Source organism: Xyrauchen texanus, chromosome 41, assembly GCF_025860055.1.
Source record: "Xyrauchen texanus isolate HMW12.3.18 chromosome 41, RBS_HiC_50CHRs, whole genome shotgun sequence".
Taxonomy (NCBI): Eukaryota; Metazoa; Chordata; class Actinopteri; order Cypriniformes; family Catostomidae; genus Xyrauchen; species Xyrauchen texanus.
Window position 1 is genome coordinate 25,713,329 of NC_068316.1, and position 17,879 is coordinate 25,731,207.

General features: G+C 37.7%; 1 protein-coding gene across 3 annotated transcripts in view; it reads right to left on the bottom strand.

Moving 5' to 3' along the window:
* LOC127634176 (partitioning defective 3 homolog) overlaps nucleotides 1-8,368 on the bottom strand; it is a 582,251-nt gene extending 573,883 nt beyond the window's left edge. For all 3 annotated transcript variants that reach the window (XM_052113607.1, XM_052113605.1, XM_052113604.1), the window contains exon 1: nucleotides 8,072-8,368. In XM_052113607.1, coding sequence (XP_051969567.1) covers nucleotides 8,072-8,191 — 120 coding nt within the window. In that variant the 5' untranslated portion in view covers nucleotides 8,192-8,368. The remainder of the gene's footprint in view (nucleotides 1-8,071) is intronic.
* Nucleotides 8,369-17,879: the final 9,511 nt, after the last annotated feature.

A 17,879-nucleotide genomic window follows, 5' to 3' on the forward strand; every position in this document is an offset into this window, starting at 1 on the left:
TCAAGAGGCTTGAACGTGTTACTGTGGAGACATAGTGCGTGTGGAGGCTTCACAATATTCTCCGTGGCATCTACGCTCCAATTCATCATGCTCTCCACCGAGAGCAAGAACTACATTATAGTGACCACGAGGAGGTTAACCCATGTGACTCTACCCTCCCTAGCAACCGGGCCAATTTGGTTGCTTAGGAGACCTGGCTGGTGTCACTCAGCACACCCTGGATTCAAACTCGCAACTCCAGAGGTGTTAGATAGCATCTTTGCTCACTGAGCTATCCAGGCCCCCCTCATTTTCTTTTTCTTAACACAAAGGGAGAAATTGTGGAAAAAAAATTGTGCTCATTGATGTCATACAATGGCAGTTTATGGTGACCACCTCTTCAAGCTTCAAAAAAGGATGCAAATCTATAATTCAGAAGTCTAATAAATTATAGTATGCGACAAATGTCTTGTTCTGAAGGAATACGATAAGGTTCAGAGAGACACAAATCAAAATAATGTATAATTTTTTTTACCATTGCTGTGCGTTTATTTTCCCTTTAATTTCTGTCATTTTCTTTACCGTGGCTTTTTCCACCGGTGGTCGTAAACTTAGCTCTGCCACGCATGCCTGTATTATATCATCAAATAAAAAGTTGATTGTTTATGTTCCAAAGGTTAGATTATTAATGATTTTTAACCATGTAAGAAAATACATATGGATATAATAGGGATCAAGTTTAACCGTTCCACTTCACCCATATTCGCCCTGAGACAATCATAGGTTGAATCATCAAAAACGTGTGCCCCAATCAAAAGATTGCTCCATTTGATTGAGCATCCAGACCTGCCTGACACAGCAACATTGACTTGGCCAATGGTGTGAGTTTGGGAGGGACCAGTTTTTTATTTGACCAATGACCAAAGGGGGGAGTGTTCGAGAAACCTGTTTGAAAACAGTCACTATTGTTGTAATACCGTTTGTGACTCTAATGGTGCAGAAGTTTTACACTTTAGGTCTGAATAAGTGTTTTTAAATTTTAAAGTGACTTCTGGTCTCAACATGTTAATGTTGTATTGATGACACACAAAATAAACTTCATCACGAGTGATCGACCTTGCCTTTATGTGAGAGTGTGTTTCATAATATGTCCTTGAAAAGATGCAGTTTAAAATTTTTGGGTCAGTTATTAGTCATTCAACATAATCAACACCATTTTCTCTGATTTGCTTTCCACCTTGTTACACGTTTCTACAAGCAAAATTAGCTGCATTCATTTTGATTCAACAGACTGAACTCCTCTCCAATAATTTCCGATAATCTCCTCCAACTCAAGCTGCTGTCTACAGCTACTTCCTGCATACTGGATTTATATCAACTCATGGGAAAGTCAATGGAAAGGCTGCAGACAGCAGTTTTGCGATAGAGGAGAAAAAGATTGGACATCCTGAAGAAAGAAGCCTATTTATTGATGAAGGGCTCCAGTTTTCTCTGCAGAGTCACATCTCTCAATAGATCACAGGCTAATTCAGCCCTCTCACACTCGCTTACACAGCAAATCACTGATCCAGACTGCCTGCTTCCAGCTATCCCCACATGAAACTCAGGCTCTGCAGTGAGCACACAACACTCCGCTGGGAAAACTCTCTGGCTTGGATCAATGGCCCACCGCATTTATTCTGCTGAGCTAGAGGTACGGAGTAAGCCTGTTAAGACATACTAGCATGGCTGTGTGTTTGATGTATGAGTGTAGTATCCAAGTCATTGCTGTCTACAAGGACACTATAGTTCTGTTCCAAAACCAAGAGATCTCCATGCGGGCAGCAACAGCATTTTAAGGCATCATAGGTGCACACCCGATACAAAGGTTGTTCCACAAGGTAGACAACTTAACTGCGTTCTATGATACCTTGTTTTGGGCCACATTTAAGGCTCCATCCAACCTGGTCTCATAGAATCACGTTATTTGCCTAAATATTTTGCCAAATGATTTTTACTTGTCTCGTTGTATATATTGCAGCAGTCTCCTGGTGGAATGAACAGTAGAGGTGTTTCAACAACAATTACTTTGTATTCTCTTTCGCACAGATTACGAGTAAAACAGCAGATTATCAATTCATAAAAACTTACTTTTCACCCTGTTCCTCACACAGCACTATCTTATGACATCGAAACATTTTTACTATTGCGCATGGCTCATAGGGTGATACATTTTTACGTTTACCAACTACATTTGAGTTTTTCCTCTAACATTCAAAACGTGATACATTTTTACTTGATTTTAGCGCCACACGGTAGATATTTCACCTAGGAACAGCCGCAATATGTGTAAGGAACACAAAAAATGTTTTTACCCAATGTGTGTGAGCTGTGTATTTTCATGCTTATCAGTGTTGTGTTGTTAGCTTAGCAACAAGCTAACATCAAAGTCTACTGAAATCAACTGTCAAGCTTTATGAAAAGAATGAAAATGCAACAGAGACAGCTCTTAAGCAGAAAGCTTGCTCTTCTTAGAGTGTTGTGTTGAAATGTGAGGTCTCTTCAAGGTTATGTAGCTCACATTTCATATCTTGCTGTAAGAGAGACTGGCTTTCATACAGGGTTGAAACAAAGGTTTCTGTACACTTACCTGCCTGCTGAACATAGTCTTGATTCTGTACTGAGGTTTCCTGCTCTAATTTGTGGAGTTGAGACTAACTAACCAGGGCTCAAAAAGGACATGTGGTTCAGATGTCCTGCCAACATTTCCACTGCCTTAATGTAAAATCCAGCTTAAGATGGTTAGCTGTGTTTTGGAACATGGTAGTTGGTTTCTAGCTGGTCCAAGCTGGTCATTAGCTGGTTCAAGCTGGGAGACCAGCTTAGACCAGCTACCATCTTGTCATACCAGCTCAAGGTGGTCAAGCTGGTTTTTGGTAGATGGTAGCTGGTCGACCATCTAAGGACCAGATTGGACCAGCTCATGACCAGCTTGGACCAGCTACCATGTTCCAAAACACACCTATCAACTTAAGCTGGATTTTCCAGCAGGGTGGTCAATCCACAAATATGTTAAAAATTCATTTTTAGCAACATATCAATATTTCGATATGTTTTTATATGTGTAAAAATGGAGTAGGTTTTTTGAAAGTTAGTGTATCTGTTTTCTCTGGGTAGAGAGAGTTGGGTTTTTCTCATCAGTTCAGCAAATTCACCAGTGTTAAAAATCCCAGTGCTGAGGAATTTCAGAGTGAAGTGTTGAGGACCTAGTGTTGGATCTTGTGAAATTAACTCTATTCTGTATTAAAAGCTGGTAGTTTGGATGTAAAGATCACAGTTACAGGTATCTGACACCTGCCAGCATTAGTTTCAACATTTGGGCATTTGGATAGTGCAGCATTCCCAAGGAATTTTCCAGATGCCATTTTTTCCCTCACTTCCCAGAGAGGATGAGAAGCAGCATCTGCAGGTGAGTAAAGCTACTTAAATGTTTGCATTTTATTGACATTTTATATCAAAATGTGCTTATATCTCTGCATGTTCATTTAAATATTTAATGTACGACAACAAATTTACATTTAAACAGATTATTTGTCAACGTTCGTTAGCTAGAATGCACCTGTTTCAAACTTATGAAGCTGTCATTGACTACAATCCACAACTTTTATTATATAGCCATTTTTCGCATTATTCTCAATCATTAAGTAGTTGATTATGGTGTATGTCCCGCCATCTCAACTCTTTTGTGCCCTTGTTTCCGTATTAAAGCCACAAAATGTTAATGGGGAAGCATCACCTGACGAATGTCCTGTGTTTCCCTATACGCATGCAAGCCTATTGAATACTGAAATATTGGCCATCCCGTATTCCAGCGATGAAAAGTTGGCCACAACAGAGACAAAACAATTGTCATGAAGAAGATGGAGACCTTTGAGTATCGAGAACGACTCGTCCACAACCCTGCCTCACACCTTGTACACTCTAAACGTTTGGTAAGTTCTATGATAATGAAATATTGGTTTTAGGCTTAATATTTCAAGAAAGAAAAGTTTTGCAAAAATGTGATATAATCAAGTATTGTGATGTATGAAGTATACAACCTTTGGCAGGGTATTTTATCCACAAACAATACATGTAAGCATTAATTAAATAATTGACCATATATTCATGGCAGCATTTGTATTTAGAATCCATTTAAAGGTTTTTATGATTATACAGATACGTCAGGATTTCAGCCTCCTCTTTGCAGCAGAAATTGCTGCCCCACTGCTAGAAACATGGCTGACTTTCTATAAAGAAAAAGATCATCAGAGAAGTAGATACCCTAACTTCCTCACAAGTGCTAGAACATTGCTGATGTCTGACAGGAACCAATGCACCGATGAAACCTTGGATGATCATCCAGGTACTACGTAAATGGACAGATTTGCATTTATAGATTAGTGTGTTAAATCATGAACGATATTTAACATGTTACTTTTTAAAAACTTACAGGAGCCTAGAGGAACACCTTGAGAACCAGTATCAGCAGCCATATCTACTGGCTTCAGGGACCAGCATGCAGGCCATCAGCAGTTTTGTAGTGATGGACAAGAGACTGTTGAATTCGGTTCGGTTTTTGTTGCTTGCAATGATTTTGTTGATGAGACCCCAGTATTTGGTAAGACTCTCTGCATAATTCTGAGAAACAAGGTTCACTTTTTGTTTCACAGATGGAGAGTACATTTTTATAGCACTTTCATGCTTTTCATGTTTAAGAGCAAGAGCTCAACTTTTTAGGTCTTACGCAATTGCAGTCAAAAGCCCTTTACTATCCAGACATATTACATTTTCTTTGTTATACCAGACATTTGCTCTGTATGAGTCAGTTACTTGTTACCTAATTCATGCAGTCCTATATAGGGGTTTTGAGTGCCCTGTAAAAATTGTGATTCGTGCAGAATAATATTATTTTTTCTTTAATATTTTTTTTCTGCAAAAAAATACAAATAAAAAAACATTTTGCGAACCCTCACAATAAGTTTTGCATTACCTCGCAATTGTTTTGTCTTCTGTTGCAATAAATATACCATGGTTTTACTATAGTAACCATATTTTAACCTTGATTTTCATAGTAATACCAAAGGAATAATTCAGAAATACAAAAACTATGGTAATAAAAATCTATTTTGTGTTTAATATGGTTTTCCTACAATATTTGTCGTAAAACCATAGTAACCACATAAATTACCAGGGTTAATCTATAGTAGATCGATTCTGCCAAAACAAACATGGTTACTTAGCTACTTTTCATAGTTACTACACTATAGCAATAGTAAAAACAAGGTTTCCAGTCATCAGGCCATCCTTATTATTGAGCTCTGCTGATCGAGGTGTTTTCTTGAAATGCACTTTCACTAACTGCTCAAGAAATGTTTAATGTATACCTACTAAACCCATTGTCCTTACAGCGTCTCAAGAGTGCCTGTAAAGTGCCAAACAATTTAGTCACGGAATAAATCAGTCCATTATGAAAATGCAAAGAGCAGCATCTCTGAATAGTTTTTCATGTTTAAAGCAACACTGTGTAAAAGAGGAATGTTCTGGCAATACCAACATTGGTTCACCAAACTATTCAAGGCCTGGGGAACAGAAGCGCTTGGACGTGACACCAATATGAACACTCAGATTGTCGGGCAGAAATAACGGCACTGTTGCCAAACATTCAGAAGACATGCAATAGCCTAAAGCAACAGTACAGCTTGAAGCTATGCAGTATCTACATAACTAAAGACAAAAATGTAACTTTGAATAATTAATTAATAAACAGCCATTCTTCTTGCCAATAAGTTGGAACAAATAGAAGTTTCTCTCACTTTCCAGTATTTTATTGTCAAAGATTACCCACTATAACAAGTTTCTGTTTTTCTGTATGCAGTTTAGGTGGAGAATTATTTTTTTCAAAACTTTTCAGTAAATAAGTAATAAGGGCAAACCTTGCAGTATATCCACTCCTAAGCATACACATGCTGCTATGGGCAAAAATCTACTTTGAATTTGAGGTTTTATTATAAACACTGAATCAAGAGTTCTGAAAGCAGATCTGGTTGTTTATTTTATGCATTGCACTGCTGCCACATGATTGGCTGATTAGATAATCGCATGAATAAGTAGTTGTGCAGGTGTTCCTAATAAAGTGCTCGGTGACTGTATACATATATATGGGTCATAAACAAATAAGGTTGTCTGAGGTTATAAAAATTAGAAATATGTGGAATATTCTAGCTTAAAACACAAGTTTGTAGAAATGTCAGTGTTGGTTTCACCAGAAAATGTATGTATGTATATAACTTATTCGTTAATTTCATAAAAGTTTAAAAACATATATTTCAGGGTGATTTTTCATGGTCAAATATTTTTCTTATTTTTTTTTTTTTATATTTCTGAGTCAAGGTTTTCTCAGCATTAAATGTCAAAATAATTACATTTAATGATATGACAAAATTATTATTTGTTTTTAAAATTACAAACACTAAAGGGTATTCTCTGTTTTTTTATTAATTATCATATACAAATATTATAATTTTTCATGGTGTCCAGATGATTAAACGACATGAGTTTTGCATTTTAAGCATGAGACAAAGAATATGTAAATGAATTTGAACTCAGTTATTGAAAACAAATTCATCATAGTATAGTGTAATCAAGTAATTGTTTTGTGTGAATTATTACATTTGTAATGTATTTCTGAATAATTTTATAGATTTAGCGAAAACAAATGTGTGTAACTTCATTTAACCATAAACAATATATATAGATATATGACCTGTCCAACAGTTTTCTGATCAATTACAATAGGTCCCTGCTTTTAGGTTATTAAGGTCATATGAAATACTTTATAAGGCACATTGCATAATTCTATTATGCCTTTTAGATTCATTTTCCCCCAAAGGAACTTACAGTACAGATATTAAAAGGACAGTCCTATCTGAAGCAACCTTTGATGAAAAGTTTTGCTAAAGTGCACAAAAGGTGATTGTTCATGAATTATACTTTCAAGGGGGGCCTGGGTAGCTCAGCGAGTATTGATGGTGACTACCAACACTGGAGTCACGAGTTCGAATCCAGGGTGTGCTGAGTGACTCCAGCCTGGTCGCCTAAGCAACCAAATTGGCCCGGTTGCTAGGGAGGGTAGATTTACATGGGGAGACCTCCTCATGGTCCTGATTACTGGTTCTCGCTCTCAATGGGGCGCGTGGTAAGTTGTGCGTGGATCGTGGAGAGTAGCATGAGCCTCCACAAGCTGCGAGTCTCCACGGTGTCATGCACAACGAGCCACATGATAAGACCCGCAGAATGACGGACTCAGAAGCGGAGGCAACTGAGACTTGTACTCCACCACCCGGATTGAGGTGAGTAACCATGCCACCACGAGGACCTACTAAGTAGTGGGAATTGGGCATTCCAAATTGGGGAGAAAAGGAGAAAGAAATGTAAAAAATAATAATAATACATTTAAATGAATCATCCTTTCAAGGGTTTGAACCTTCAAACTTTCAGTTACCAGCCTGATTTCCAAGCCACACAACCAATCCGAATTAACAAAAAGGCACACTTCCACTCACAAAACATAAAATAAGTGAAGTGTTGCAATGCATCATTCAGAGTGAGATTGAAGGGGCGCACATGTGTGAATCCAGCTGGGCAAAGAATCCTTCCTGATTCCCTCGCCCTCCATCTGCGACTTTAAAGTCGTTCTTATACTCCCTGTTTACTTGCGAAATCTGTGATGATCTTATTGTTACATAAGAGAGTTAGAACAACCGACATCTCATCTTTAAAGCGGAGATCTGTTGCGAAGTTTCGAACCCGGACGCACAAACGCGCCGAAGTTGCAACAAACGTAACAAACAACCCATTCTGACTGGAGTTATACATACGACGTCATTACAAATATATATTAATTCAAATGGAAATTAGAAACAAACACATCAATAAGACTGTTTGGCGATATCGACAGTCCTGCTTTCCTTTTCTCTCTTCCCTGTTCTTTCTTTCTTCCAGAAAAAGCGCCATGTTGAGAACAGCACTGGAGTTGACCCGCTGTTTCCCTCCCAAAAAACACTCGACTTACCTTGGCTATGGCTTTTTTATATCTCATCGCCGCTTGCTGAATAAGATTGTGTACTGTGATATTCCCATCCCCACAGGGAACGACCACCCGGGTCCTTCCGAAACATACTGTCACTTTCATATTCGCCCAATATTCCCAGTGACTCCTCAGGGAAGCGCGTGAAGTGTTGTACTCTTCAGACAATATCACTTAGCGACGGTAACATGGTATCCAGAAAGGTGAAAAGCGTGATAAATCCTCATATTTGGTTCCTCAGGTGGGATTGGACCACCTGTTCTGCGTCTGTGTGCTCGTCTCGTCGTGTGTCGCGGGTGAAGTGTCCGTGGGTTGGGCTTTCTACACTCACACAGCTCAGTGCGACTCACACTGACTCATCCACTCTTGCAAGCTGTTTCAACGTGCACACTTTTCCTAAAAACATACTAGTAACTAATTTGACTTCTAACTGCACTGATAATTATTATTGCGTTCAATAGCTAAGTGCATATTATTCAATACTTGCATGCTTCTTTTTCTTAATTAGCCTATTTTGTCCTACAGAACAAGGACTGATATTCTTCTATAGATCATATACCAATGTTATCAGTACTTGTATTTAGTTAGTAGCCAGGTGAAAAAATGAGAAATCTTTAACAAAACTTGTTTAAAACTGGTCAAGATCATAGAAATGTAATTGTGTCAAAGTTGGTTTCACACTGAAAACACCTAATAAGTTGACTTTACTCAATTGATTGAGTAGATTCGTTCCCTCTATTGAATTGTGTAATAGCGTCTCCAAAACTTGTGTAATTAAGTTCACTGAACTTGTTGATCGTTTAGAACTAACCATTTAAGTTAAGGTAATTAGATGGAAGTAGATTTAACTCAGATTCACTAGTTAAATGTTGTTGTTTCTACTTAATAATTTTAATTGAATGGTCACAAATTTAAGTCATACAATAACAGCTTAAAGTGATAGTTCAAACAAAAATGAAAATTCTCTCATCGTTTACTCACCCCTATGCGATCCCAGATATGTATTACGTTCTTTCTTCTGCAGAACACAAAGATTTTTAGAAGATTATTTCAGCTCTGTAGCTCCATACAGTGCAAGTGAATGGGTGCCAAAATATTGAAGCCCCAAAAAGCACATAAATGCAGCATAAAAGCCATACGACTTCAGTGGTTAAATCCATATCTGCAGAAGAGATATGATAGGTGTGGGTGAGAAACTGATAAATATGCAAGTCCTTTTTTACTATAAATCCCTATTTTCACTTTCACATTCTTCTTCTTGTGTTTTTGTCGATTCACATTCTTCATGCATATGCCCCTACTTGGCAGGGAGAAGAATTTATGCAAAAATGTAATTAAATATTGACCTGTTTCACACCAAACCTGTTATATCACTTCTGACATGGATTTAACCACTGGAGTCATTTTGATTAATTTTATACTGCCATTATGTGATTTGTGGAGCTTCAAAGTTCTGTACACCATTCACTTGCCAATGCAAGGTATGGACCTACAGAGCTGAAATATTCTTCTAAAAGCTTTGTTTCTTTCTGCAGAAGAAAGAAAATCACATCTGAGATGGCATGAGTGTGAGTAAATGATGAGAGAATTTTCATTTTTAGGTGAACTCTCCCTTTAAATGATTATAACTGATTCTAGGTCAATTCTTAAATAAACTTCTTTCTCCACAGAAAAAAAAAATAGACACTTCAGTTGTTATTACTGTAAAAGCCAAGTTGTCTTAATTAAGGATTACTTGAAATGTCAAGTTTTGGACTCATAACTCAAATATTTAAGTTCATTGAACTTATTTTTCTTAAAAATCCATAGACTTAAGATTTGAAGTGTTAATAACTCAAACTATTGAGTACAAAATTGAGGCTATAGGGAATACCCATAATCCCTTGCTGCTTGAATTATATTTCCTTGATCAGGGAACAGATTGGGGGATTTAAATAATTGTTATTAAGAATTTGCAGATGTTTTAGCTCTTTTGTTGTATTATTTATGCTTTGTTGCATATAGTCGTTTGGTGTAATGTCACTATTAGGGTGATCTGTGTCTCTTTGGTCAAGTTGGACCCTGGTCACACTATCTTAGTTCTCTTTGTGCATGTGCAGCTGACATGCATATATGCATTTCTGGAAAGAATTATTTAGTAACTGACCTAGAGATGGGTGATACCGCTTATTTTCTTTTCGATCCGATACCAATATTTTCAAGTCCAATATCGTCGATACCAATACCGATACCGATACTTCTGTTAAATTGTGTTTTTTTGTGATTAATTGGGGTACAATGGGTAATTTAAAATAAAAAATTTTAGTCATTATTCAAGTCATTATTATTATATTTATTTTATTATTTTTTGCCTTAACAGAAAATTGTTAGACTTCTGTTTTGTTTCCCTTACAAAAATTAACCATTTCACTACAGTAACTATATTTTAACTATGTTATTTAGTTAAACTATATACCACACATTGTAACCCATTGTTACTAGGCTACTACAATATTACTGTAGTAAATCAATGGGTTCAATTGTATAGTAACTTCATGTTAAATATGTATTTAAATTAATAAGTGTCATTATTGTTCCTTTTATTATGCTACTATGACAATTGTTAATACATGATTATTATTCTAACTATTAAATACTTCATAATAACACTGTTAAGCATTAATATGAGTGTAGTAATGTTCACGTTAAAACTTTATCTTATTACCATATATAGCCTACATAAAAATTTTGTTTAATAATTTAGTAATATTATGTGCTTTTCTGTGTAGAGTGAAATTGTTTTCCTACTTAGAAATATACATTATTTGATATCACGAGAAAAAGGCACCACGGACAGCAGTAAAGGGCCAAACAAGAAAACAAATTATCAGGGGTGCAATAACATGCAGAATTTTCACAAAGTTTAATTGCATAAGTTAAATTAAAATGTATATACAAATATTTACGTTAATAGGGTGCAGGGAAATAAATATGCAGTGCAAATTATAGTTTCTCCGCTGGGAATGTCCCACCCCTTACTGAAACGGAAAATATGATTGGTTGGCAATTATCCAATCGCGTCTGAAATGATCGTTCTGATTGGTGGATCAGTTTAGTCCGACTGTCTGTCTTGCCAGTGCTCCCCAGTGCATCTCCGAGCGCATTTAGAGAGAATCTCTGTACATTTTTAAAATAATAATAATAAAACGGTGCTACGGCATTGCGTTATTAGATTGAAAAAGTTCCGGGTCAAATGTTCGTTGTTCTGGCGGCCAAGCGTATCATCAGTTATTTCATGTGGGCATACGCAAAATCCTATAGACTACACACCAGAAGCTGTTTCTCTGATTTTCTTTCATTATCTCTAGGCTACAAGGAGCTGATCCCTCTTGTTTGAACAAGTCTTGTGATGGCGCAAGCGCTTGTCTGCGTGTGTCTTTCAGCATTTATGAATGTTAAAATGAGCGGAAGAAGAAATAGCCTACCATCCTGTATTTGCTAAGCCTAATCCATTTTATTTTACTTTACTTTGAAGCTTATGATTATTGTTCGTGGTATCCAAATAATAATACCCCAAGTAAAAAAAAATAATAATAATATTCAGAATCGATATTTTTGTGTGAGGGTCGATATGTTCGATACAACATCAGTATCGGAAGTATCGATACTTTTAGCCCATCCCTAAACTGACCTAGAATCAGTTATCATCTTTATTTGAGCTGTTGTTTGATCTAAAATGTAATCAATTCAATTCAAATGTACAACAGTAGAAACAACAATATTTCAATTCAAATCTGAGTTAGATTTACTTGCATGTAGTTAACTCAACTGAAAACCAAGTTAATTGAACTTAAATACTTTTGGGAGACCCCGTTATTCAATGGAATTAAGGGAACGAGTTTAACCAATCAAATGAGTGCAATGACCGTATTAGGGTTTTCAGTGCAAGGTCTATACCCTCAATTTTGTGCTCTATAGTTTGAGTTATTATCACTTAAAATCATAAATCTATGGATTAAAAAAAGTACATTCAAGGAACATATATTTGAGTTATGAGCACAAACCTTACATTTCATGAGATGTTTAATTAAGATAACTTGATTTTTCCAGTAATTACAAAATGAAGGTTTACGGTACAGTGCATTTTTGAAAAACATTTAGCATTTTATACAAGAAATTGTATTTAATGATGCAGTGTTACCATCAAGTAAAATGTATTAACAGATTTCCTTGCACTTTGAATACATACACTCACCTAAAGGATTATTAGGAACACCATACTAATACTGTGTTTGACCCCCTTTCGCCTTCAGAACTGCCTTAATTCTACGTGGCATTGATTCAACAAGGTGCTGAAAGCATTCTTTAGAAATGTTGGCCCATATTGATAGGATAGCATCTTGCAGTTGATGGAGATTTGTGGGATGCACATCCAGGGCACGAAGCTCCCGTTACACCACATCCCAAAGATGCTCTATTGGGTTGAGATCTGGTGACTGTGGGGGCCATTTTAGTACAGTGAACTCATTGTCATGTTCAAGAAACCAATTTGAAATGATTCGAGCTTTGTGACATGGTGCATTATCCTGCTGGAAGTAGCCATCAGAGGATGGGTACATGGTGGCCATAAAGGGATGGACATGGTCAGAAACAATGCTCAGGTAGGCCGTGGCATTTAAACGATGCCCAATTGGCACTAAGGGGCCTAAAGTGTGCCAAGAAAACAACCCCACACCATTACACCACCACCACCAGCCTGCACAGTGGTAACAAGGCATGATGGATCCAGTTTCTCATTCTGTTTACCAAATTCTGACTCTACCATCTGAATGTCTCAACAGAAATCGAGACTCATCAGACCAGGCAACATTTTTCCAGTCTTCAACTGTCCAATTTTGGTGAGCTCTTGCAAATTGTAGCCTCTTTTTCCTATTTGTAGTGGAGATGAGTGGTACCCGGTGGGGTCTTCTGCTGTTGTAGCCCATCCGCCTCAATGTTGTGCGTGTTGTGGCTTCACAAATGCTTAGCTGCATACCTCGGTTGTAACGAGTGGTTATTTCAGGCAAAGTTGCTCTTCTATCAGCTTGAATCAGTCGGCCCATTCTCCTCTGACCTCTAGCATCAACAAGGCATTTTCCCACAGGACTGCCGCATACTGGATGTTTTTCCCTTTTCACACCATTCTTTGTAAACCCTAGAAATGGTTGTGCGTGAAAATCCCAGTAACTGAGCAGATTGTGAAATACTCAGACCGGCCCGTCGCTCAAAATTGCTCAAATCACCTTTCTTTCCCATTCTGACATTCAGTTTGGAGTTCAGGAGATTGTCTTGACCAGGACCACACCCCTAAATGCATTGAAGCAACTGCCATGTGATTGGTTGATTAGATAATTGCATTAATGAGAAATTGAACAGGTGTTCCTAATAATCCTTTAGGTGAGTGTATATTTGTACACAACTTAAATCATCAATTTCAGAAAAGTTTTCAAACATGAATGAATATCAAGATGTTTTCTTAGGGTCAAAAAATGGCAACCAAATGTGCCTTTACATAAAAATGTCAAAATATCTTAGACATTTATTTATTTTTTCCTAAAACTTCACACACATTTTAATACGATATTCTTGTCACGTGACTCAGGGCTGGACTGGTAATCTGGCATACCGGGCATTTTCCCGGTGGGCCAACGCACTGTGGGGCCGATCAGGGGCGGAATGGCCATCGGGAGATCCGAGCGGGCCGGTGGGTCGGCTGCGAAACATGCTGAATGAGCCATCGCATTATGCAGAACGGTCCGTTGTGGTCCACAAAACGGCGCCACGATATGCAGAAAAGGGCAGCGAATACAATTTAGATAAATACAGTACCACTATGAGTATATTCCAATAGTTGAAAGTACTTATTCATTAGATACTAATATTTATTGAATTACTAGTTTATTCGTTACATACAATATTTGATGTGACTTTTATCTATTCTATTCTTTTAAATAAGGCATAACTGTTAGAACTGCTTACCATACATCCACATTTCAGCAAACGCTCTCTCCTCTCAGTGCAAACACTGGGCAGGAATGCAGTGTCAGTATATTTATTAGTTCAAATGTTACCTGAGTGATGAGACAGTGTAGTCCATTGGTCTTTAGACAAATACTTTCTCTGTGAAATGCACAGATTACTGGGCGCAAGCATTTAAAGTAGCTTAAACAACAATCTTCGAATTGCTCATGTTAGTGGTCTACAATAAGCAGATCTTGCATTGGGACCTTCTTTTAAACCCCAATTTGAGGAGTAAGACCAGTATCAAACTATAAAACTAAAGTCTTTGCTTTGTTGCCAATCATGATGGAAATAAAATGCAGTTATTATTTTTAATAAGAACGCTTATTAGAGTTCAATGTTTCTACTGTTGTGAATCATAGGTGATCAAGAAGAGGAGAGAGGGACAGAGACAAAGAAAATGTTGGATTGGGTTATATGTGGTATTTCTTTAAAACTTTTCAATTTATGAAGAAGGACATCAGATGACTTAACAAATGTGGTAGTTGTTTCCATGGAGACAGACATCTAGATGGCTGTCGTGTGTCTGTTTTACTAAATAACTAAACATAAGAACCAGCCTTTCTCGATAGCAGACATACATAGTGCAGCATTTAAAAACAAATTCACAACCACATCATTCCCCAGGATGATTGCAGATTTACTTTACCCTATAGCAGGCAATGCGCACCACAAGATACATCCTCTTTAGTTTCTTTTAGGGGCTATGAGAAAGAGTTTCCAATCTTATTATCATTTATCATATTTGGGTCTGTTTTGTGTATGTGGGTCACATGACTTAGTTTCTAATTTTCTGTGATCATTAAGTTAGACTGACCTAAAACCAACATGGCCGCCTTTGGTGCAGGACATGCAGACTTTGTGATAATTAATTATATATTAATCTTACTATTCTTCATAAAAAAATAAATGAAATGCTAATATTAATTGTGAACTTTGTCTTAAGATGCAGAAGAAGAAATGTAAGACATACACTCACCTAAAGGATTATTAGGAACACCTGTTCAATTTCTCATTAATGCAATTATCTAATCAACCAATCACATGGCAGTTGCTTCAATGCATTTAGGGGTGTGGTCCTGGTCAAGACAATCTCCTGAACTCCAAACTGAATGTCAGAATGGGAAAGAAAGGTGATTTGAGCAATTTTGAGCGTGGCATGGTTGTTGGTGTCAGACGGGCCAGTCTGAGTATTTCACAATCTGCTCAGTTACTGGGATTTTCACGCACAACCATTTCTAGGGTTTACAAAGAATGGTGTGAAAAGGGAAAAACATCCAGTATGCGGCAGTCCTGTGGGCTGAAAATGCCTTGTTGATGCTAGAGGTCAGAGGAGAATGGGCCGACTGATTCAAGCTGATAGAAGAGCAACTTTGCCTGAAATAACCACTCGTTACAACCGAGGTATGCAGCTAAGCATTTGTGAAGCCACAACACGCACAACCTTGAGGCGGATGGGCTACAACAGCAGAAGACCCCACCGGGTACCACTCATCTCCACTACAAATAGGAAAAAGAGGCTACAATTTGCAAGAGCTCACCAAAATTGGACAGTTGAAGACTGGAAAAATGTTGCCTGGTCTGATGAGTCTCGATTTCTGTTGAGACATTCAGATGGTAGAGTCAGAATTTGGCGTAAACAGAATGAGAACATGGATCCATCATGCCTTGTTACCACTGTGCAGGCTGGTGGTGGTGGTGTAATGGTGTGGGGGATGTTTTCTTGGCACACTTTAGGCCCCTTAGTGCCAATTGGGCATCGTTTAAATGCCACAGCCTACCTGAGCATTGTTTCTGACCATGTCCATCCCTTTATGGCCACCATGTACCCATCCTCTGATGGCTACTTCCAGCAGGATAATGCACCATGTCACAAAGCTCGAATCATTTCAAATTGGTTTCTTAAACATGACAATGAGTTCACTGTACTAAAATGGCCCCACAGTCACCAGATCTCAACCCAATAGAGCATCTTTGGGATGTGGTGGAACGGGAGCTTCGTGCCCAGGATGTGCATCCCACAAATCTCCATCAACTGCAAGATGCTATCCTATCAATATGGGCCAACATTTCTAAAAAATGCTTTCAGCACCTTGTTGAATCAATGCCATGTAGAATTAAGGCAGTTCTGAAGGTGAAAGGGGGTCAAACACAGTATTAGTATGGTGTTCCTAATAATCCTTTAGGTGAGTGTATGTAGTTCGTGCTGTTATTTCGAACATTTTGAAGTGTGTGTATTCTCTGAGATACTTTGCCAGTTTAAAGGAAGAAAAAGGGTTAATCCACAATTTTACACTTACACATGTCATACATGCAACCTTAAAGCTAAACGTTTCAGTTTTTTTACACACAGTGCTGTGTAGTAACAGATTACATGTCATCTGTATTACATAATCAGATTACAAAAATCAATTACTCGTAATTGGATTAAATACAATTTACTTTTTTATGGATTACATGATTACATAGTAAGAAGGCAATGGCAGTAAATTGATAATAATTTACTGATCACCCCCCCTCAACAACTTTTGGGTGGAGGGGGGCTCTTGGAAATAATTGGCCACAGGGCCTTTGCAAGTCATAATCCGTCCCTGACACACACACACACACACACACACACACACACACACACACACACACACACACACACACACACACACTCTCTCTCTTTCTCTCTCTCACACACACACACTTTCTCTCTCTCGCTCTCTCTCTCTATCTCACACACACACAGACAAACACACACACTCTCTCTCTATCACACACACACACACACACACACACACACACAAACACACACTCTCTCTCTCACACATACACATTCTAACTCTCTAACATACACACAAACATACTCTCTCTCTCTCTCTAACATACACACACAAACATACACTCTCTCTCTCTGTCTCTCTCTCACACACACACACACACTCTCTCTCTCTCTGTCTCTCACACACACACACTCTCTCTGTCTCTCTCTCACACACACACACACACACACACACACACACACTCTCTCTCACTCTCTCTCTCTCACACACACATATGCGCATGCGTGCATATGATGTTTAAAAATAAGAAGGGTAGACAGAAACGTATTTATTTAATGCAAAATTTTTTTTTTTTGCATTAAATAAAACAGAAATATTGATGACTGACTTTTTTGTGCCTTATACCAGAAGCATTTTTGAAAGTCTCTTTGCATGCTGACAGCAATCAATAAAGTGCTCTGATACGAAAAAATAAAATCCATTATCTGCGGCAGTCGCAGGTCTGCAAAAGGCCCGTCCAATCATTCGGCCTGAATGTAATGATTGGACGTCTTACCTGCCTGTCTAACTACGTACCTGCCTACCTCCGCGCTATCTGCCCGTGCACTCAGAGAAGTGAGTTGGGGGCGGGACTATCTGAACGACTGCGTGCAAGTGGCGTATTCAGAAAACTGTTTAAAAAACAAAGTTTATTTTTGTAATTCGTTCGGTGGCGCTAGTGTCCCAGAAACTGCATACTCCATATTTAATAGGGCAACGTATCATGGCAGATATCCAAAATATTCCTTTGGATATGTTTTACTTAACTTCAAATTATATAAAAAGTGAAATGAAAGTATTTTTTGCAAATAATTTCCCACTCTTGCCTGTTTTAGGGTTAAAAAAAAATAATTATAGTTATTTTTAATAACTATAATAAAAAATAATTAGTTATTTTTAATAACTTTAATAGTTATAAAAAAATTAACAAGAGTGATTCATATTGC